Raw genomic sequence first — 19,664 nt, 5'->3', positions numbered from 1 at the left:
AATGCCTTCTAACTTGTTAATTACGGAATTGTCCTCACCCTCTGCCCCGTCTTCTCTAGTCTATCAGCCGTAAAACAAAGTCACACTCTGTTTGATTCAGAACTTAAATTCTGTTTGGTTGGCAAGAAAGAAAATCGGAGAGAAAACAAAGGAAAATAATCCAAAAAGGAAAAAATTATGTCTCCTCACGGCGACAAATCGGACGCTGCAGAGGAAGCCTTGGTTGCTGAAACTGAGAAGCGCCCCATTTCCACCATCCTCATCGTCATCGGTACTTTTTCTCTTTTTCTTTTCCAATTTTGATATTTCCACTCTCTCTTTTTCAGATATTATTACGATGTTTTTGAATAAAAATAGTGATATTTCCAAGTAACTTAACAGCTATGCAGACTGAAGCTCTTCCTGTGGTGAACAAGTTCAACCTCACAGAGGACCCTGACTCCGTGTGAGTTCATCTTCTTCTTTCATCCTCAAGCTTGAATCTTTTTATGTGCTACTTTCAATTTTTGGAAAATGGTTCCTTTTTTTGGTTTTGTTTGTGAATTGCCCCCATTACCAAACACGACCTTGGTTCAAAGTTCTTGCTTTGCAAACTATATTCGTCTTAACTGTGGCTGGACATGGCCTTGTTGTGCCCAATACACATGTTTTGTTGTGGCATGCTCTTTGTGATTGTTACATTTTTTTTGTTTCCTTCCATAGGCTATCATCTTGTGTGCAAATATGGTTTATTTCTTTGAAATGTGGAGATCATCGTTTAGAATTTTGAGCATTATATATCGGTTCAAAGATTTTAATTACTCAGTTGGTTTCCATTTTTTGATATGTCAATGTATGAATGACGCAGGTTCCCAAAAGGGGTCCCTTGGGTCCGGTATCATGGGTTTTACAAAGATCTTCATATTAATTTAGTTTGGCCTGGAAAAGATTCATCTTTAGGTGAGTTTTTGACTCTCATGGGTTTTGATTTCTCTTGTCAGGAGATGTAGAAATAATTTGTTATTATACTTCCCTTCATTGTCTATGACCTTGTTATATCTCACCAGGACATTATTGAAAGGGTTTACATGGTTATCAGACTTAAATGTGATATAGGATCTTTAAGATTCTAGAACTAGGCTGCATGAACTTAAGGATATTTGTGGCTGGTTTAGTGTAAAAGGTTTGAACTTTTCTGTTTCAATGGGTATATAAAAGAATAGGCTTTCAGTATGCTAGGGATGGAATACTGCTTGTGTTTGAATTGCCACTCCTCCTTCAAAAGCCTCATATGTTATGGTTGTTTCTTCCTTTTGGTCACTATTGTTTAATTAGAGCACAAAAAAAGTGGTTTTTGTTTCATTGTCGTGTACCTCATCCTCAAATTTTCTTTCAGGAGTTGATTGTGTAGGCACAGTTTCTGCGTCTCTTGTGGCCTATGCTGCCATTCAAGCGTTACAGCCAGACCTAATTATCAATGCAGGCACTGCCGGTGGCTTTAAGGTATTACCAACTTTTCTCTTGTTCTTGTACAAGAAGAGTTCAGCTCCATTTTCATTATTCTCTCTCATTTGAATATTAATTGGAGAAGTTGTTAGTATAAGGAAAATGTGGAATCCTCTTCTTACAAAGGACAGTGAAAAGTTTGAGGATTGAACTATTGCATTGCAGGGACCATGATACTAATAAGGAACTATTTATGTACACATACGAACTACTATTTATGTATGCGTTCTTGTGTACACACACACACACACACGAACTAATTGAGTATGAAATATGTGGACGGGCAGATGTGTGAAGCATCTTGACATATTGCGTATAACTAATTAATGTATATTTTCAGGCCAAAGGAGCAGGCATCGGTGATGTGTATCTCGCATGTGATGTTGCTTACCATGATAGAAGGATACCCATTCCTGTGAGTGTTCCTTTGTCTTTCCATTGAAGTACATTTCATGCGTGGTCTATAATTTATTGGAAGATCTTAACAGTTTAGCCATACCCCTTCTGATACTTCAAACATAGAATTGAAAGTTGACGCCACTAGAATTGAAGATACAATATATTTTGCTAGCTGATGGAAATAATGTTTCTTTAAAGAACCACTTTCCTGCTTCCTGCTTCCGCTTAGAAAATTTCTAATCAGTTATTCTCTATCTTGTATGTCTTCTACAGATGTTTGATCTATATGGAGTTGGTTTACGACAAGCCTGTGTATCACCCAATCTTCAAAAGGAACTTAACCTAAAGGTAATTATCATGCAGCAAAATGCTTGGACTTATTTAAACACTTAAACCCTTCTTAAATTGAATAGCGTCCGAACCATTTGATATATTGTTGGTCACTTTTAAGTTTTAAAATTGGAGTTCTCCATTATCTAGACCAATGCACTTAGGCATGAGTGTGTAACCTATGGTACGGATGTGCATTACTATGATACTTGGGTTTCCTTTTGTTTGTATTTGATAGCTTCACAAGTGTTGGCAATGTCATTTATGGTTTCCCTCATGCTTCAGGTTGGTAAACTGTCTACCGGCAACTCTTTAGATATGTCCCCGCAGGATGAAGCATCGATCATCGCAAATGATGCAACAATTAAAGACATGGAGGTAACCTTAGCATTCTTCTTAGCATTGATTAGAGTATCCCTGCATTTTCCTGCAAAGAGTATTGAACCTATTTGCATCTCTTAGACCTAATATTGGATAGCTGCAAATTTGGTCCTCTTTATACATTGCCCAACAGTCATTTTTACTTTTATCCAATAGTCAATTTTACTTTTTACTTCTATTAAAGCAAATTTCTTTTGCTGAATTTTTTTTGGCTTTCAGGGTGCTGCTGTTGCCTATGTGGCAGATCTGTTGAAAGTCCCAATCATATTTGTTAAAGCTGTGACTGATGTAGTAGATGGTGAAAAACCAACTGCAGAAGAATTCTTGCAAAATTTGTCAGCAGTAACTGCTGCTCTTGAAGAGAAGATCACCCAAGTTATCGAGTTTATGAACGGAAAGTGCCTCTCTGATCTTTGAAGCATTGCGTCCAAACTTAATGAAACATTTATGTGATATTAGCATGTCCCAGGACCGCGGTTGATTAGATATCTACAGATTTTGGTAATACCTTATTTGAAAGGCCCAACAGCAACAGTTCATAGTTTGTGTAACTATATTTAAACAGTATTTCCAGTATTTCCGGTGGTTTAATCACGTGTTCTCTTTTGTAATTTAAAAATATTTTGTGATAATGTGTCAATAACATTCTCGCCAATCAAATATACCTACATGTTATTTAGGGGTGGTTGCGGTTTGTAACTGTGAATTTTTGCCCAAACTACAAACCGACCGACTATTTGCATTATAGTGATTTGGTAAACCGCAAAAAGTGGTCGGTTACCGCGAATTAGCTGTTTAAAACCGCAAGTTCTCAAGCATTCACAAAAATATAAATTCACAACTTAAATAAATAAATACACAATTTCAACTTCTCAAGCATATATAAATTCACGATTTTCTTAACTTCTTAAGCATTTATAACCTAAAGAAAATTAAAATTAAAATTCCAAGCATTCTAATTAAAGTTAAACTTCTCAAGCATTCCAAATTCAAATCCTTTAAAGTTACAAACCAAAAGGAAAATGCAAAGCAAAATGAATTAAAGTTACAACTAAAAGGAAAAATCCAATTCAAAGTTAATTAAAGTTACAAACTAAAAGAAAAATGCAATGCACCAATGTTACAATCTCAAGTGTTGGTGGTGAGTGGATTTGAAGAACCCCGTTGTGTTGTTTGAGCACCAATGCTATCTACAAATAAAATAACATAGTTTAGTACATTTTATTATAAGAAAGATCAAATAAAACAATATAGATTGACTATACTTTGCGGTTTGGGTAACCGCAAGTTTTAAAATTAAATACCGCAACCGCAAATGCAATTCTATTTACTACGATTGCGGTTTCATTGCGATAAATAATCGATTGATTTTTGCAATTTTTCGGTCTAAAATGCCACCCCTAATTTATCAATACATTTTCGACGATGCGCATTCTCTCTTTAAAGAACGCAACTTGCGCAGAGAATTTCTAGTTTGTTACCTTTCAAAAACTCAATGCAAGGAATAACGGAATAATTTTCTCATATGCTTTTTCAGTATCCTAGCTGCTTGCTATTATACAATTATATTAGAGAGTATAAGTAGAATATTCCTGTGGATCGTATTGAAAGTCATCATGTCAACCTTAGAGTATACTCCGTACTCCATAGTCGTACTCAACGACCTTAATGAGCATGTGAGCGTGACCCCAAGGAGAGCAAAGAGAATAGACCAAAAATAAAAGATTAAAATTAATTTTAAATATTATAGTTTTTAGTTTTCAAAGAAAAGTTTTAAAGGTGAAAGTGAGGACGTATGAATTGATATATGAAATTTTAAGCGGAAATAACTTGTTAAAAATACAAAAATAAAAACTATAACTATTCAAAAATTAAAAAAATAAAAATATACACATGAATCAAACTCTTATTTATTTACAAGAAGGAACTTAATATAAACAAAAATGATTGGCACCAAACAGTATGATGTGGCATTTGGCTGATGTGTCGTATTACCAACTTGCCATGTGGCACTGAAGAGTTCAGTGAAGGACACGTGGCAAGGGTAGAGTAAGAAGAGATTGACACATAAGCCCCAGGTACACTTGGCTGCTTGGCACCAAAACCAAAGGCCTCTTCTTCTCTCTCTAGCCTCTCAGCAGTAAAACTAAGTCACAGACTCACACGCTTCTCTCTTGGTTTGATTGCGAGGGAGAGCATAACATTTTCTGTTTGGTTGGCAAGAAAACAGAAAACCCAGAGAGAAATCAATAGGAAGACAATAAAATAAAAATGGCTCCCCATGGCGACAAATCGGACGCTGCAGACGAAACCATGGTTCCTGAAGCTGAGAAGCGCCCCATTTCCAACATCCTCATCGTAATGGGTACCTTTTTTTTTCTTTCCCACTTTGATATTTCCACTCTCTCTAGTTTATAAATTCCACTCTTCTTCAGCTACTATGACTAGTTTTCTTGGATAAAGTAATGATCTTTGCAAGTAACTTAACAGCTATGCAGAGTGAAGCTCTTCCTGTGGTGAACAAGCTTAACCTCTCAGAGGATCTTCAGTCTGTGTGAGTGCATCTTCATTCATTTTCAGTTTATAATCACTTTATATCTGACTTTGATCAGCAAAGTAACACATCAAATAAGAAATGCCCTCATGAATTACCAAACACAATCTTTAGCTGAAAGTACTTGCATTGCAAACTATACACCACATGTTTAATTTAATTTTTAGAATTATAAGAGCATTATATGATCTGCTTAAATTTTTTTAATTAATTTACTTGTGTGGTTTTCATTTGTTTGATTATTTGATATGTCAATGCGTTAACAATGCAGATTCCCAAAAGGGGTGCCTTGGGTCCGGTATCGCGGTTTTTACAAGGATCTTAACATTAATCTAGTTTGGCCTGGAAAAGATTCATCTTTGGGTGAGTTTTTGAGTCCTCTGAGTTTGGATTTTTCTTATCGGTAGAGTATATTTTGAAATAATTGATTATTTGTTTCGGCTTTTGCAAAATCACTCCCTCAAAAGCATAATATGTTATGGTTGTTTTTTTCCCTTTTGGTATATTTTAATCAGACATAAAAAATGTAGTTGCTTCATTTCAATGCCATCAATTTTTCTTTCAGGGGTTGATTGTGTAGGCACGGTTCCTGCATCTCTTGTGACCTATGCTTCCATTCAAGCATTGCAGCCAGACCTAATTATCAATGCAGGCACTGCTGGTGGCTTTAAGGTATTTTGTTTTTCTACCAACTTTACTCTTCTTCTTATCCTTTCTGTCCCTCTGTGAGATGTTAATTGGAGAATCTGCATTACTGAAAAATGAGGATCCTCTTCTTAGAATGGAAATTGAAAAGATTGAAGATTCAAATAGTGAATTGTATATAAATGAAACAAATGCACGAGTGGACTTGCACACAAAACATTTATATATAAAGTATGTTGAGATGTAAAGATATTGTGTGAAGCATCTGGCATTAATTATTATGTATGACTGATTAATGGATGTTTTCAGGCCAAAGGAGCATGCATTGGTGATGCGTATGTCGCATCTGAGGTTGCTTTCTGTGATAGAAGGATACCTATTCCTGTGAGTGCTCCTTAGTTTCTTCATTCAAGCACTTGTCAATGTTTTCATGCTTGATTAATTGGATATATAGCCTAAGGAACTTGTTTTCTTAATTGGATAATAGGAATTCCTGTTCGCAATATTTGCTGATAATGAACAATCCTTTATCAAATACATTGCGGCAGGGGTTCCAAAACAATTGCATCTTTCTCCAGTGTCTTTAGTCATTGTTGAATGTAAATACCATGAACTTTGCTAGATCTGGTAGGGAGAATTGAACGTTTGTTGCTATTAAGTGGCCTAGAATGGTTAAAAACATCAAACATTGGAATGGAATGGATTAAAATACTCATTATTCATTAGAAGATACACACTTGCCCATACCCCTTCATTCTTTTGATATCTACTTTTCTGATACTCCAAACATATGTGATTACTTGGAAATTTTCTACTCAATATTTATCTGTGGCGTGTATGTCTTCTACAGGTTTTTGATCTATATGGACTTGGCTTGCGACAAGCCTTCTCAACACCCAATCTTCAAAAGGAACTTAACCTAAAGGTAATTACCGTGCAGCAAAATTCTTGGACTCAGAAGCTTCCAAATCATTTGATAAATGCTGCTCAGTAATTTTTTTTAATTTGGAGTTGTCCATTAGCTAGAGCAAATGCATTTAGGCATCTGTCTGTAATTTATGGTAGAGATTTGCATTATCATGATTCATGATACTTTGCTTTCATTTTCTTTCTATTTGATAGCATCACAAATATCCACAACGGGATTTATAGTTTCCCGCATGCTACAGGTTGGCAAACTGTCTACTGGTGACTCTCTACATATGTCCACACAGGATGAAGCATCAATGGTTGCGAATGACGCTGTAGTTAAAGACATGGAGGTAACCTTGCAACTAAATCATAGCTTTCTTCGTAGCATATAAGATAAGGGTATCCCTACTTAGTGCTGTTGTATTCTAGAGTCATTTTTACATTGCGTTAAAGCTTTTTTTTTTTTCCTTTCCAAAAAACAAAAATTGGGTTTCAGGCTGCAGCTGTTGCCTACGTGGCAGATCTGTTGAAAGTACCCTCAGTATTTCTTAAAGTTGTGATTGATATAAAAGATGGTGAGGAAACAACTGCAGAAGAATCTTCGCAAAGCTTCGCAGCTCTTGAACGTGCGGTCACCCAAGTTATTGATTTTATTAATGGAAAGAGCCTCTCAGATCTTTGACACATTTCATTGAAACCTATTATAGTGATGAAATTTGACATGAAAAAAATGTCCCCTGGACTGCAATTATTAGGTATCTGCAGATTTTGGTAAGTTGTTATTCTAAGTCCAACAGAAACAGTTCGTAGTTGTGTCACTATAAATTAAAACTCTATTGTGCTGACTTAATAACAAGTTCTCTTCTGCTCTTTTATAAGTTGGCATATTCTTGGTGAACCGTCTGTTACCTGCTTGGAAGCAGTTTGAAGGTTTAATCCTTGTTTAGATGGTCATTTTCTGAGTTCTGGTTGTCTGAGGCTGTTCTTCCACAGTACAATGTGACTTGAATAAGCTCTATTTTCTTAACAATGCCTGGCTTCTGAAAATTAAAAATCAAAACTAACTTCAAATGGATTTTTAGTTTTAAGAACAAAAGTAACAAAATTTAACAGCAAATATTGACCTGAAATATTCTGCTCAACCAAATTGGTCATTGGTCCTTGAGGCTAGTCGATGTTTTTCAGCCTCACACTATGCTACATGTGGTGACCAAAAACAAAATGTTACATATGTAGGTTTTGTATTTGTAACATGAATTGCAGACATTCACGCATTGAGGGGGTCTTGCAGATTCAATTTTAATTACTTCTCTCAGCCAGGACATGCCAAACCAGTGGGTTTTGGTTTTATGATTCTGTGAACAGAATATAAGTGATCTCGGGACCAAAAGTATAGATACAGAAAATAAATATTTGATTTCAAATGTAAAACACCACCAGTGCAACAAATCTACATGAACAGCTTGCTTCTCAACCTCAGACCAACCCTTTATCTGCACCCTTAAACATAATCTACATGAACATCTTACTTCTCAACTAAACCACTAACCTATGTATAAGAATTGCACACCGCATGATGTTTCTCCCTATATGAAAATGTTTAACACCATATGTCCCTTGAGTTTAATCTAATGTCGTAAGTATGCGGTGGAACTGTATATATATTAACAGCCCAATAGCTGTTTTACTGCAAGGTTCAGAAGTTACAAGACCTCTTATGCTAGAGACATATCACCAAGTGTTTTGAAAGAGAGACCAGAGAACTACTAGACATGGGGAGTGAGCATGTTGGGCAGGGAGGTTCCATAATGAAGGCCAACGGCGGCAAAGCGACGATTTTGGCTCTTGGCAAGGCCTTCCCTCATCAGCTTGTCATGCAGGATTTTCTGGTTGATGGGTATTTCAGAGATACCAACTGTGATGATCCTGAACTTAAGCAGAAGCTGGCTCGACTCTGTAAGTCCATCAACTAAAGTTCTTTTTTATTTTTCTATTTACAACATTGACACACCAATAATTGCGGAAAGCCATTAACCAAAATATGATCATACATTGTAAAATCAAGCTACTACACATATAGACTGCGCATGTGGATCTTGTGAAGGGAAATATTCTCTTGCCAAACCTTTTATCTGTATCATTAATCAGGTGAATTTTTTTTGGAACATATGATCTATAGTAACAGTCTAACAACATAACATACTAGATATCTTGATAGAGCATAGTGTCCTATGTAATTTAAAGGCAACATTATATGGTTTTAGTAATTCTTACATGGCAATTCACAGGCAAGACAACAACAGTCAAAACTAGGTATGTTGTCATGTCAGATGAGATTCTAGAGAAGTACCCAGAGCTTACAACTGAAGGCACACCCACTATAAAGCAAAGACTGCATATTTGTAACGAAGCTGTAACACAGATGGCAATTGAAGCTTCACGAGCTTGCATCAAGAACTGGGGGAGACCTACTTCAGATATAACCCACGTAGTCTATGTCTCATCCAGTGAAGCTCGACTACCCGGTGGTGACGTTTACCTAGCAAAAGGACTTGGCCTCCGTCCCGAGACTCAAAGGGTCTTGCTTTACTTCTCAGGCTGCTCGGGTGGTGTGGCTGGCCTTCGTGTTGCCAAGGACATTGCTGAGAACAATCCAGGAAGCAGAGTTCTACTTGCTACTTCTGAAACCACTATTATTGGCTACAAACCACCAAGTGCACATAGACCGTATGATCTTGTTGGTGTTGCACTATTTGGGGATGGTGCTGGAGCCATGTTGATTGGCTCAGACCCTGACTTAATCTCTGAAAAGCCTCTGTTTGAGCTTCACAATGCCATACAAGAGTTCCTGCCAGACACCGAGAAGACCATTGATGGAAGGGTCACAGAAGAGGGGATTAGTTTCAAGCTAGCAAGAGAGCTTCCTCAGATAATTGAAGATCACATTGAAGGGTTCTGTGGGAGGTTGATGGGAGTTCTTGGATATGATAACAAGGAGTACAATAAGATGTTTTGGGCTGTTCATCCAGGAGGTCCTGCAATCTTGAACCGGTTGGAGAAGCGTCTTGATTTGTTCCCAGATAAGTTAAATGCCAGCCGACGAGCTCTGACAGATTATGGCAACGCTAGCAGTAATACCATAGTGTATGTGCTGGAGTACATGATAGAAGAGAGCAAGAAGATCAAGAAGGAACAGCTAGAAGGAGATGGTGAATGGGGATTGATACTGGCTTTTGGACCTGGAATTACTTTTGAGGGAATTCTAGCAAGGAACCTTGCTGTCTAAGTATAAAGCCAAATCTTAGACAGCTCACTAGAACTTTTATATCTGCTGTCATTAGGCCACATGAGGTGCTCTTATGTTTATGTAATTGTCTTTCCATTGATTTCAATTGAATATATAAGACTTAAGTTCTTAAAGTCCAACAATCCTTAAAATCAGTCCAAGTTTATTATTTTGTTTTCGTTCCAACCAAATGACCCAAAATCAATTTGTGATGATTGTTGTTTACCCTATAATCTAGAAATTCTTGCTTACAACAGGGTTGTACACGTGAGGTTAGATGCGAGGGTGTTGTACTCAAACCGTCCTACGCAGGAATTTTTCCCTACAATCCTTGATAGATACGAATTTTCTTGGGATTATTAGCTAAAGTGTCACAGGACAAATGGGATTAGTAACCTTAATTTAAGGTAGGACCAAGAAAAAAGTCCCAAAAGTCGGACATGAAAAAATGAAACAAAGACCAAAAAATTGTGGTGGAGCCGGTGAAGTAGGCACTTCGTAGAAACAGGAAAGCAGTTTGTGGTTTGATAGTGCTGTAGGAAATTGAATATTGAACCAAAGAAAAGAAGCAATGTGCATCCACTCAAGTTGGTGGGCAGATGGCAGACAAGTGCTTTACACTTTGTCCTGCATCCATTGTTAAATATATGCTTGAGCAAATTAACTGGATGTAGAAAGAAACAATTCTGTAGTAGTAAACTTTAGCAAATGTTAACACCTAGTAAGAAAAGATGAAGCAATTCAGAAAAGTCATGTCTAAATTATAAATATAAATTAATTCACTCCATCTCCAACTTTACAAACAACCCACTTCATCCCCAGTCATGATTTTTTTTTTCATTAAAAGAGAGAACTAGAACCTTGTGGAGAGCAAAAAGGGTAACTTAAAACAACAATGACCAGCCACATGCCTAGCTAAGTTAAGTCTTGATGGCAGTGCGCTTGCAGATCACAGCAGAACTGGAGTGAACTCATACAACTCCAGAAGGGAGACGGAGGACTAGCTGCCCTCCAAAAACACTGCCAAACAAAAACATCCATAATAGGTAAAGGTTGAATGAAATAAAATACACTTGGGGGAAGATAATTGTGATGCAAGTAAACTTGGCAAAAAATATAACGGATTGGGGCCCAACCTTTTGACATAGTAGTAACAGAAGTCTGCTAATATGAAAGTCTGAACAATTTCTGAAATAAGAACCATAGAAGGCCATAACCCGTAGCCCAAGGCTACAAGCAAGTGTCCGCGAGTATCTAATACCTGTTGGAGCAATAGATAACATTTTATTAGCGGCAGAATGCAAAGAACTCATACCCTTTAACAAAACAAAAATAATCGCAGCAACATAACTCGTCTAAGATTTTGATCATTTAAGTGCCCATATACAGTACTACATAATTAGTACAAGTGCCAACAGATGGACTACAAAAATCAAAATGTGAAAAATTGTTCTATACTGTTCATCTCATCATTAAGATGCCACTTCCAAATATGACACTAAAGCAACTCATCTTGAAACATGCAGAATGACCATTTTTTAAAATGCCACAAATAAATCAATCTAAAACAAAAGCAAACATATACAAAAATCAAACCTGGAGAACCCAATGGGCACAGCTGAGGAACCTTGCGACACCCAGTGCAAACACATAATGAGCTGTGAATGGCTCAACAATCTGAAAAGTACAAAAAGAAGATGAATCATAGGGGAAACTAGTAGTATGCATTCAAATTCGTCAAACCCATAAAAATACAAGTTTTTAATTCTATGAAATTAGACCTTTGTGTTCTGCATGACGCGCAACTGGGGCAGTACGGAAACAGCTTCCAGATACACACAAAATGCCCAGGAAATCCTGTTCAATAAATGATGAGATGTTGATGGATGAATGAACAAAGCTAATAGAGCACATGGTACCACCTGCATCAAATTAGAAAAAAGTAAGGATATTACTACTAGAAAGAAAGCAACTTCATTAATAGCAATAGCAAGCAACAATATAACTTCGGTCCAGAATAAACTTCACAATGCATCATGACTGAAAGAGGAAGTCAATCAATTTGCCCCCAATAATTGTCCAAGATGTAATAATGCAAACTGACAAGATCGCACACCCCAATAAGCATTATTTTTCTTTATCACTTTGATCAGAGACTCGAGCAACGAAAAAAGATAATGCTTTTATAATCTGCGAGAATTCTCCTTCATATACACACTCTTATTTGAAAAGAAAACAGTGATGAAGAAAGAAACTCACGACATAGTATATTGCAAAATTGTCTTTGTCCTCCATGTAACTAGACTTTAAGTTGAAGCGGATCATATAAATAACCCAGAGGGTCGTCACCAGCGTAGCTAAATCAAGCAGGGTGTGTATATCATATTCCATCACAAAACTGCAATACAATCTCACAGCTAAAAACATAGCTGTTAACTCCTGGGATTTGAGTGATAACCCTGCAATTCCAATATTCCCAATCAAAACATGAGTTTCATAGCATAAAATATATTCAACAGGTTGGTGATAAAAAAAAAAGGACAACTTAAAACAGAAAAGAAAAACATACCGGAGGTAAAACATGTAAAAAATAAAAAAATAAAAAACTAAAACTTTAGCCTTATTAATCTTCTTTCTTTGAAGGATAAGCTTATGAATTTCTGTTCTAACAATTATATTGTCAAGCCAATAAATCCCAGATTTTTCCACCGTTCATAACAATTTCTCATCAACCAAACAAAACCCAATAAAGGATTTGCATGTGAAATTCCAGTCATCCTAATATTGAAGCACCCCCATTCGTCACAATAGAAAAGTTTGTACCAAAATCGAATCATCACTTTCCAGCATTCCTAAAAATTGCTCGGAAAGCCAAACAAAACCAACAAAGGGAAAACAAACAAAAAAACCCTAAAAAGTTCAATACTTTACCAGCACAAGTCTTCTCCTTCGTGAGCTTGTAGATTAGCACCATGATTCCAATTGAGTGCACAGCCTCAGCTGCAACAAAGAGGTTATCGTGATCGTGAACGATAAATCGGAGCACGACCAGAGCCGCCATGCCCGTTACGACGGCCAGAAAGGCCTTGACTTTCGGCGGCTGGCGTCGAACCCATGTCGATACGGTGTGGATCGGCCTCTTCGGAGCCCTCATGAGGTTTTCCGTTGTTTTTCTTTCCCTTTTTTTCCTTCTCTGATTTTCTGGGCTCTTGATTTTCCCGGAAAGTGTGATGAGGTGGAGAGAAAGTGAGGTAAGTTATTAATGTGAGTAGTTGTGGTGCGGAACAGCCACTGTTAAGAGAGAGAGAGAGAGATTAGGACTGTTTTGCAAGGTAAAAAAGGATTTTGCGAAGGCAAACATTTTCTTCCGTGATTTCGGGTGGGTTATCCGGGCACCCGAATTAGATATCCGGACCCAAGTTTAATAAAAGAAGACGTACTACACCCGTTGCATGTCGTTTTTAGCACGCTTCTGAATTCTGATGTGTCGTTTGCACTGAACGTGAGAATGTGGCGTGTGGAGTGGATGACAAGGCAAGGCACCATTTTTTTTCTTTTTTTCTTTTTTTCATTTACGTTTCGTTGCTTACCACAGACCATTGCGTACGTATATACGTAATATAATAAATAATTATAAAACTATAAGTCAAAAAATTTCGGTATCCAATCCAACACAAGTTGGAATTTGGAAATTCTATTTCTTGTTTTGTTTTGTCCAGAATCATATTTCAAAAAGAATTCTGCATGTCCAATAATTAAATATTAAAAAAAAAAAAAAGAATTCTACATGCACAACATTTTATCACGGAGGTAATTGGTTTAACCCATTTATGATTGAGAAACTTTCTCGCTCACTCATATTATAATACGTTTATAATATATATGATAAATACATATATCATAAGTATATTATTAATGAATAAATACATGTATCATAAGGGGACTGTAACACCACGTAGAGGAGTATTTTTAGTTTGTGTTTTTTTTATAATTATAATGAGGATTTCTAGATTGACAACCAGAATTACCAAATAGGCAACCGATGATATATCACACACCAATCAGAATATGACACCTTGACCTTGTGGAAGGTTATCTTCCCAAAATTTGGTGAACTAAATTCCTACTTTCCCAGCAGTTCTGAATGAAGGCTTTTTGGGGCTGACTAGTGCTCAAAAGTCTTCCAATGAACAATAACTCCAACACAAAAGCAGGCAGCAAACAAATTGCTCTTTTTCATTAGTGTTTTAACCAAAATATGACTGCTTAAGTCTTTGTTAAACGAAAGTCCCTGCATCAATGTCATCCCTACAAGGTGGTATGACATAATATGGTTTTCACCAGACACGCACAGATGGGGGGAGAGAGAGAGAGAGAGAGAGAGAGAGAGAGAGAGAGAGAGAGAGAGAGAGAGAGAGAGAGAGAGAGCAAAAAAAAGGGTTCTGTACTAGGAAAAGACATATTACAAGCATACTACATACAAGTAGCTTATTTAGAATGATGAAGCAAGAAGCTAATACTTCATTGTAGTTGGTCCCCTTCAACCCCACCTAACCACTAAACAGACAACCTTGTGCTGAGTGGCTCATAGGTTGACCAATCGAATTAGCAAGTCCACGAATTTGATCTCTTCATTGCCGGCTTCATCTGTTTGTCTTCCTCGAGCGCTATCATACCCAAATGAGACGGGTCTTCCAACAACATCTTTGCTACCAAGTACCCCGCTACTGACCAGGTCTGGAATTTACGGGCCTGCTTCCCAATGTAACGGCCAAGTTTCCCATCATAGTATTCAGGCCAATTGTCTTTCAGCAATCTGCTCTCAGCAAGTTCAATGGCACGTCGAGCAATCTGGGGCCGCCCAGTCTTGATGCATGCAGCAGTGAGAAGCCATAACAGCACTGTATCAACCACAATGACAACATGTAATTGGCAGGAAAATAAAGGAACACACTAAAAATAATTTATCATTACTGCATAATTTAATTATCATGGCGTAAAGTATAGGCAGGTATATATGTAGAGTAATCAAGCTTTAGGCAGAGTAAAAGGACTACACTTCTTATCTCAATCCATCGCTAATAACTCATGATCAAAACCTTCAGAACCTTTCTAGTGAGAAAAATGATAACTTCTCAAAAAATTTACGGAGTAAAATAGTTATGAAACTTCCTACTGTACTTGCATCTGTTGCTATGTCCTATAAAACTCCCATATTCTCTCATCTCGTCTGCAATTAATTTGCAGACATTCAGTCCATGCCAAGATAGCATTGATGCTGTCTCGAAATTTTTCAAGCACTGAATTATAGGGAAAAAGAAATTTGCACCATGGATAGAGAAACGCGGACAAAGGAGGATGAAAGGGAAATCTACATAGTGCATAATAAGGGTAGGTTGAGTAAGGCTTCAATATGCTTTTATGGACTTGCAGAATGGCCATGGCACTGGCCTAGGCCAAAGGAGGGGTGGAGGAGGCGGCATGAGAGGAGAATGGGGAGCAGGGGAGGCATTCTCCTTTTCCAATCTTTTTCTACTGATCTATTGTGCAGTTTCCATAACGCCATCAGTAGTTATGGTATAATTTTGTGCAGAGAAGGCTATAGTGAGCAAGCATACCTGGCCAAGACCCTCCGTTGTGGTAGCTCCATCTCGTATTTTTTGGGTCGCAGCCTGTTACAATCCTCCATTCATGACTTTCTATAGCTGGATAACAAACCTTTAGTGGCATTTCTCCTGCCAATTCCTCCCATCGTGATTCTATGAGATCCATTATTGCCATGGATTGTTCAGGGGTTGCCAAGGATGAAAGAATTGCTATACAATTACCCAAGCAAAACCAACGGAAATCCATTCTGGCGGGACTGATATTCCCAATAAAGTAACCACCACGAGTTGGCATAAAATCAAAGACCCATTCTGGAAGAGAATCTGGTATCACATTGAATTTGTTGACTGCTGTATGTGAGTACTCTTCAGTTTTATATCGATATATGTCATTTAACTGCTTAAAGTCTAGCCAAAAGTAACTTCTCATGTGATAGCTCAAGGCATGAAGGCGTTTTACTATGCGCTCTACAAACTCCTTCCCCTCATCATCATGCTTAAGCAAAAGCAAAGCACATCTTAAAGCCATGAAGAAAAGAGACTGAATTTCGATGGGGTACCCATAGACACCCTAAAAACACAAAACCAATACAAAAGTGAGCTTAAGGAATTGAAAAGATACGCAACACATAACCAAAATATTAAAAAGCAGCATATATATCTTAAAACGAAAAATTGAAAGCAGCTAGTAGTGATGACTGATGAAGATCAATAAATGCTCTAACAAGAGTGTGCCCACAGTGCCTCATATTACATCAAAAGTTCTCAACAGTCTCTGCACCAAAACATCACCATGGGTTTAGTTGCATGAATTGACCTCTACCAGGGTCATAAGAACCTAAAACAATCCTTCAGGTAGAGATATCTTGGGGTTAACATGGCAAGTGAGTGACTTAGCTCATAAGCCTCTACAACAAACCTGAGTTACAATATAATTTCGAATGTTGCACTCAGATCATGAGGAAGAAGGCACTAACTGGGAGATTCTTTTGTTTTGGCAGGCAAGAAAATATCGACTCAAATTAGAATATGTTAGATCCAATTTCCATCCTCTTTGATAATTAAACAAATGAGAAGGCTGACCAGGTTGACAGGAAATTCAATATTAGAGTTACTCACAGAAGGATGGTTTGAGTTTTCTGAATGTCGTAGACTTAAATTACTAGCTCCAAAACTAACAACTTATGCATATGCTAGTATTTCAAGGGCTTTGACCGTGGATTCGTGATATCAGGCATATATGGCCTGCTTCATACCAGATGATAAAAAAAACAGAAGTCAACATAATTATGAAAAGCTTACCATTCTACGATCAATCATGCAGCATCCATCAGCACAAAGAAGGGTTGGAAATGTGTCGAACCCCTCCGATAGACATAAACTTAGAATAAGCCGCATACCCTTCTGGCATTCAGGAAGTTCCGCCAATGAAGAGTCTCCAGTGGATTTTGTGTATGCCCGAAGCAATATGATCCACCAAAATCCAGAATCGACAGGAGCAACTCTTCCTATCGCACTCTCGCCAAAATCTGCTATTAAAGTCTCACTGTTCCTGACTGGATCATGGAGTACTTTGAAACTAGCTGGCATTACTCCTTCTCCAAGCTGGAACCTATCAATCTTTTTCTCCCATGACTGAAGACGAAGAGTCTTCAAGATAAAATTTTTAACTATTTCAGGTTCACCATTCATCAGAAAAGCCAATCCACTGGGGACAAAGTCTCTGACAAACACCTTCACAGATTCATAAGATGAAAAAATAAGAATAAAATTTGTGATTGCCAACTTTATGGAACAGAAACTCTGTCTAGTAAAACTGAGTTAAAGAAAAGCGCAAATGGAGAAATGGATAAGTTGAATCTATATAGTTTGTTCAACATATAAAAAAATACGTCCTGCATAAAGAATATTCAAGGCAGCGCAGCACTTTAGACAGCACATATCCTACAGATTGAAACATAGTATTGGAACATTAAATCAGCAACTTAATTATAAAGCTTGGAAACTCGGGTACCCCGCCTCCCCCTGCCCCCGGGCAGACACTGTGCCAAAAGCCTGTTTGTATGCATGTATCGAAAGTCCAAAGACATGTATGCATATAAACATGGTGGTCATCAGAAACGGAACATGTGGCTCCCCAATACGACTAAGGGATTGATAAGAAGGATAACACAATGCCTTTCAAATTTGTTTACTATATAGATGTGTCACAGTACATCTTGCCTTCGTCACAAAAGCATCATAAATGTTCCTTATGTGTGTGAGTATTTGTAGGGTGATGCTATAACCAAAAGATTGAAAACATAAACAAAATGGAGATGTACAAACAGTGAAGTCTTAGGTTCTCTCTACTATTACAGATGCAAAATTCCAAGAATATGTACATCTAATAGGACGAACAAGGACAGAAGGTCTCTACCTGATCATAGTTAAGTTTTTCTTCAGAGGTATCTGTTGCAGCAATTGTCCCAACTGGCTGACCACGGAAAAAAACCAACGAACGCCTCAAAGTTTCCCAAGCTTCAGCAACCATTGGATGTGGCTCAAAGCCAGTCAGTGACCTAGGGGTGCCAATGAGTGACCTTCTACTGGGCGAAAATACATATTCAGGTTGGTCAAAAAATCTGAAAGAGTTATCAGCATTTCTTGATGAGTGACGTGGGGACAATGCAACAGATAGTTCACTGAGTGACCTCTCATCAAATGATCGTTTTCTCTCCATATTCAGAAGGCTTGGTCTGTCTAATAACTTTGAAAAATCAATTTCTTCAATTTCTGCCACACTACATAAGGAATCAACAAGCCTTATATTTCCATTCTGAGACATGTCTGAATTGGGTATTGACATTTCCACAGATTTCAGCACTTGACACTGACCCAATGGTTAGTTTAGTGCTCAACACCCTGCAATTCAACCACCAGATTTGAACCATTCATCATCTGCAAAAAGGCAGTAATCATCTATTTCCACCTCTCCCAGGTGACCAATAACAGATAAGAAGAACCCATTTACTTTACTACTCTATCCAATGAAACCAAATAGAAATATTCCAACCACCCAAATAAAGAACTGTAAATGAGGTTAATTTACAGAATGATAATTGACAATTAAGAAGTGGTTTAAAAATCAAGTTTGTTGTATACAGTTTCCCAATTACAAGTAATAATACATATCATTATAACAATGCTCCAAAAGAATATAGGAAACCAAATATATTACTAGTTTCCAATCCTTCAAAATTCAGCAGTTGGGTATCTCAACAATTTACCAAACAATGAAAGGTGGGTTTTCGATTTCTGAAAAGGCAAATAAAAAGTAATATTCAATGGATTCAATTTGATTCTCATTTCCACTTGTTTCTTCAGCAACCAAACAGATATGAGACTAGTATGTAAGAAAATACTCGAATCTGTTCGCCGCAAGAAGAGCAATTCCCGGAAAACTAATCCAAGAACTGACGGAGAATGCTTCAAGATCCAATCAAGTTGAATTCTTCGATAATCCAAACCCATCAAAACATGCATGCATTATGGAATGGACATTAATTAATTGGTTTTCAAGAACAGAGAACTAACCTCAAAGGAGTCTCCAAAGGCCAAGCTTGAGATATAAAATCAATTGAAAGAAAGAAAGAACCAAGCTCACTACTGAGAGTGTATTCTTATAAAATCTTTGTTGGGCACCATGAGGCGGTGGTGGGCCAGTCAGTACTCAACCGAGCAAGCAGGTGAAGGCTTCCCGTGAAATGGTAGAGATGACTGGCAGATGGGTTTGGGGTTGGAATGCCTAAACATCACTGCTACATCATATACATGAGATGAGACCTCTTCAGCTTAGCATATGAGGCTCTGTGATGTACGGAAGATGTTGACACTTTGGTGCAACGTGGATGATTTTGATTGACTGTGATGGACAACTTGGTTGCGTTACATGCCGAAATAGTGTTACCAATGCGTATTAATATTATACCATAAAAGTTTAAATCACTTGCATATTGAGATGATTTTTACCAAAGTTCGAATTTTTATCCTTATTAATAAAAATTATTTTCTTTAAACATGTCAC

General features: G+C 37.4%; 5 protein-coding genes across 6 annotated transcripts; 3 read left to right on the top strand and 2 right to left on the bottom strand.

Moving 5' to 3' along the window:
• The first annotated feature begins 64 nt into the window (after nt 1–64).
• On the top strand, nt 65–3,227 carry LOC103334978 (5'-methylthioadenosine nucleosidase). The gene is made up of 8 exons (XM_008237963.3): nt 65–271; nt 382–445; nt 848–939; nt 1,376–1,482; nt 1,826–1,900; nt 2,158–2,232; nt 2,500–2,592; nt 2,815–3,227. The coding sequence occupies exons 1-8, from the start codon at nt 178–180 to the stop codon at nt 3,010–3,012; spliced, it is 798 nt and encodes a 265-aa protein (XP_008236185.2). The 5' UTR covers nt 65–177; the 3' UTR covers nt 3,013–3,227.
• A 1,514-nt stretch (nt 3,228–4,741) lies between these two features.
• LOC103334979 (5'-methylthioadenosine nucleosidase-like) lies at nt 4,742–7,568 on the top strand. The gene is made up of 8 exons (XM_008237964.2): nt 4,742–4,960; nt 5,086–5,149; nt 5,421–5,512; nt 5,715–5,821; nt 6,104–6,178; nt 6,645–6,719; nt 6,964–7,056; nt 7,203–7,568. Exons 1-8 carry the CDS (start codon nt 4,867–4,869, stop codon nt 7,386–7,388), a joined length of 786 nt encoding a protein of 261 aa, XP_008236186.2. The 5' UTR covers nt 4,742–4,866; the 3' UTR covers nt 7,389–7,568.
• Nucleotides 7,569–8,351: 783 nt separating this feature from the next.
• On the top strand, nt 8,352–10,135 carry LAP5 (Chalcone and stilbene synthase family protein). Its single transcript, XM_008237965.3, has 2 exons — nt 8,352–8,662; nt 8,995–10,135. The coding sequence occupies exons 1-2, from the start codon at nt 8,479–8,481 to the stop codon at nt 9,990–9,992; spliced, it is 1,182 nt and encodes a 393-aa protein (XP_008236187.2). The 5' UTR covers nt 8,352–8,478; the 3' UTR covers nt 9,993–10,135.
• A 597-nt stretch (nt 10,136–10,732) lies between these two features.
• On the bottom strand, nt 10,733–13,323 carry LOC103334982 (ER lumen protein retaining receptor family protein). The gene is made up of 6 exons (XM_008237966.2): nt 12,924–13,323; nt 12,252–12,451; nt 11,774–11,914; nt 11,589–11,669; nt 11,129–11,253; nt 10,733–11,012 (listed from the first exon to the last, which is right to left on the bottom strand). Exons 1-6 carry the CDS (start codon nt 13,144–13,146, stop codon nt 10,964–10,966), a joined length of 819 nt encoding a protein of 272 aa, XP_008236188.2. The 5' UTR covers nt 13,147–13,323; the 3' UTR covers nt 10,733–10,963.
• Nucleotides 13,324–14,415: 1,092 nt separating this feature from the next.
• On the bottom strand, nt 14,416–19,413 carry LOC103334983 (putative alkaline/neutral invertase B). 2 transcript variants are annotated; one of them, XM_008237967.3, is made up of 5 exons: nt 19,175–19,413; nt 18,018–18,502; nt 16,901–17,332; nt 15,611–16,169; nt 14,416–14,893 (listed from the first exon to the last, which is right to left on the bottom strand). In XM_008237967.3, exons 2-5 carry the CDS (start codon nt 18,444–18,446, stop codon nt 14,598–14,600), a joined length of 1,716 nt encoding a protein of 571 aa, XP_008236189.2. In that variant the 5' UTR covers nt 18,447–18,502; nt 19,175–19,413; the 3' UTR covers nt 14,416–14,597. The 2 variants fall into 2 exon arrangements, with proteins under 2 accessions (XP_008236189.2, XP_008236190.2); XM_008237968.3 differs by having other exon boundaries at nt 18,018–18,538; nt 19,175–19,410.
• Nucleotides 19,414–19,664: the final 251 nt, after the last annotated feature.

The sequence above is a fragment of the Prunus mume genome, linkage group LG6, assembly GCF_029339155.1.
Source record: "Prunus mume cultivar Tortuosa linkage group LG6, ASM2933915v1, whole genome shotgun sequence".
Taxonomy (NCBI): domain Eukaryota; kingdom Viridiplantae; phylum Streptophyta; class Magnoliopsida; order Rosales; family Rosaceae; genus Prunus; species Prunus mume.
This window is presented reverse-complemented; position numbering and strand designations above follow the sequence as displayed.

Coding starts and splice junctions, on each gene's coding strand:
- LOC103334983 (XM_008237967.3), bottom strand. CDS start 18,446: ATGTCAATACCCAATTCAGACATGTCTCAGAATGGAAATATAAGGCTT. Junction 17,333..18,017: donor AAAAACTTAACTATGATCAG/GTAGAGACCTTC, acceptor GAATCTGTGAAG/GTGTTTGTCAGAGACTTTGT. Junction 14,894..15,610: donor CAACGGAGGGTCTTGGCCAG/GTATGCTTGCTC, acceptor TGGTTGATACAG/TGCTGTTATGGCTTCTCACT.
- LOC103334982 (XM_008237966.2), bottom strand. CDS start 13,146: ATGAGGGCTCCGAAGAGGCCGATCCACACCGTATCGACATGGGTTCGA. Junction 11,915..12,251: donor ATTTTGCAATATACTATGTC/GTGAGTTTCTTT, acceptor AATTTGATGCAG/GTGGTACCATGTGCTCTATT. Junction 11,013..11,128: donor TGTTACTACTATGTCAAAAG/GTTGGGCCCCAA, acceptor TTTGTTTGGCAG/TGTTTTTGGAGGGCAGCTAG.
- LOC103334978 (XM_008237963.3), top strand. CDS start 178: ATGTCTCCTCACGGCGACAAATCGGACGCTGCAGAGGAAGCCTTGGTT. Junction 446..847: donor ACAGAGGACCCTGACTCCGT/GTGAGTTCATCT, acceptor TGAATGACGCAG/GTTCCCAAAAGGGGTCCCTT. Junction 1,483..1,825: donor GCACTGCCGGTGGCTTTAAG/GTATTACCAACT, acceptor GTATATTTTCAG/GCCAAAGGAGCAGGCATCGG.
- LAP5 (XM_008237965.3), top strand. CDS start 8,479: ATGGGGAGTGAGCATGTTGGGCAGGGAGGTTCCATAATGAAGGCCAAC. Junction 8,663..8,994: donor GCAGAAGCTGGCTCGACTCT/GTAAGTCCATCA, acceptor GGCAATTCACAG/GCAAGACAACAACAGTCAAA.
- LOC103334979 (XM_008237964.2), top strand. CDS start 4,867: ATGGCTCCCCATGGCGACAAATCGGACGCTGCAGACGAAACCATGGTT. Junction 4,961..5,085: donor CAACATCCTCATCGTAATGG/GTACCTTTTTTT, acceptor GTAACTTAACAG/CTATGCAGAGTGAAGCTCTT. Junction 5,150..5,420: donor TCAGAGGATCTTCAGTCTGT/GTGAGTGCATCT, acceptor TTAACAATGCAG/ATTCCCAAAAGGGGTGCCTT.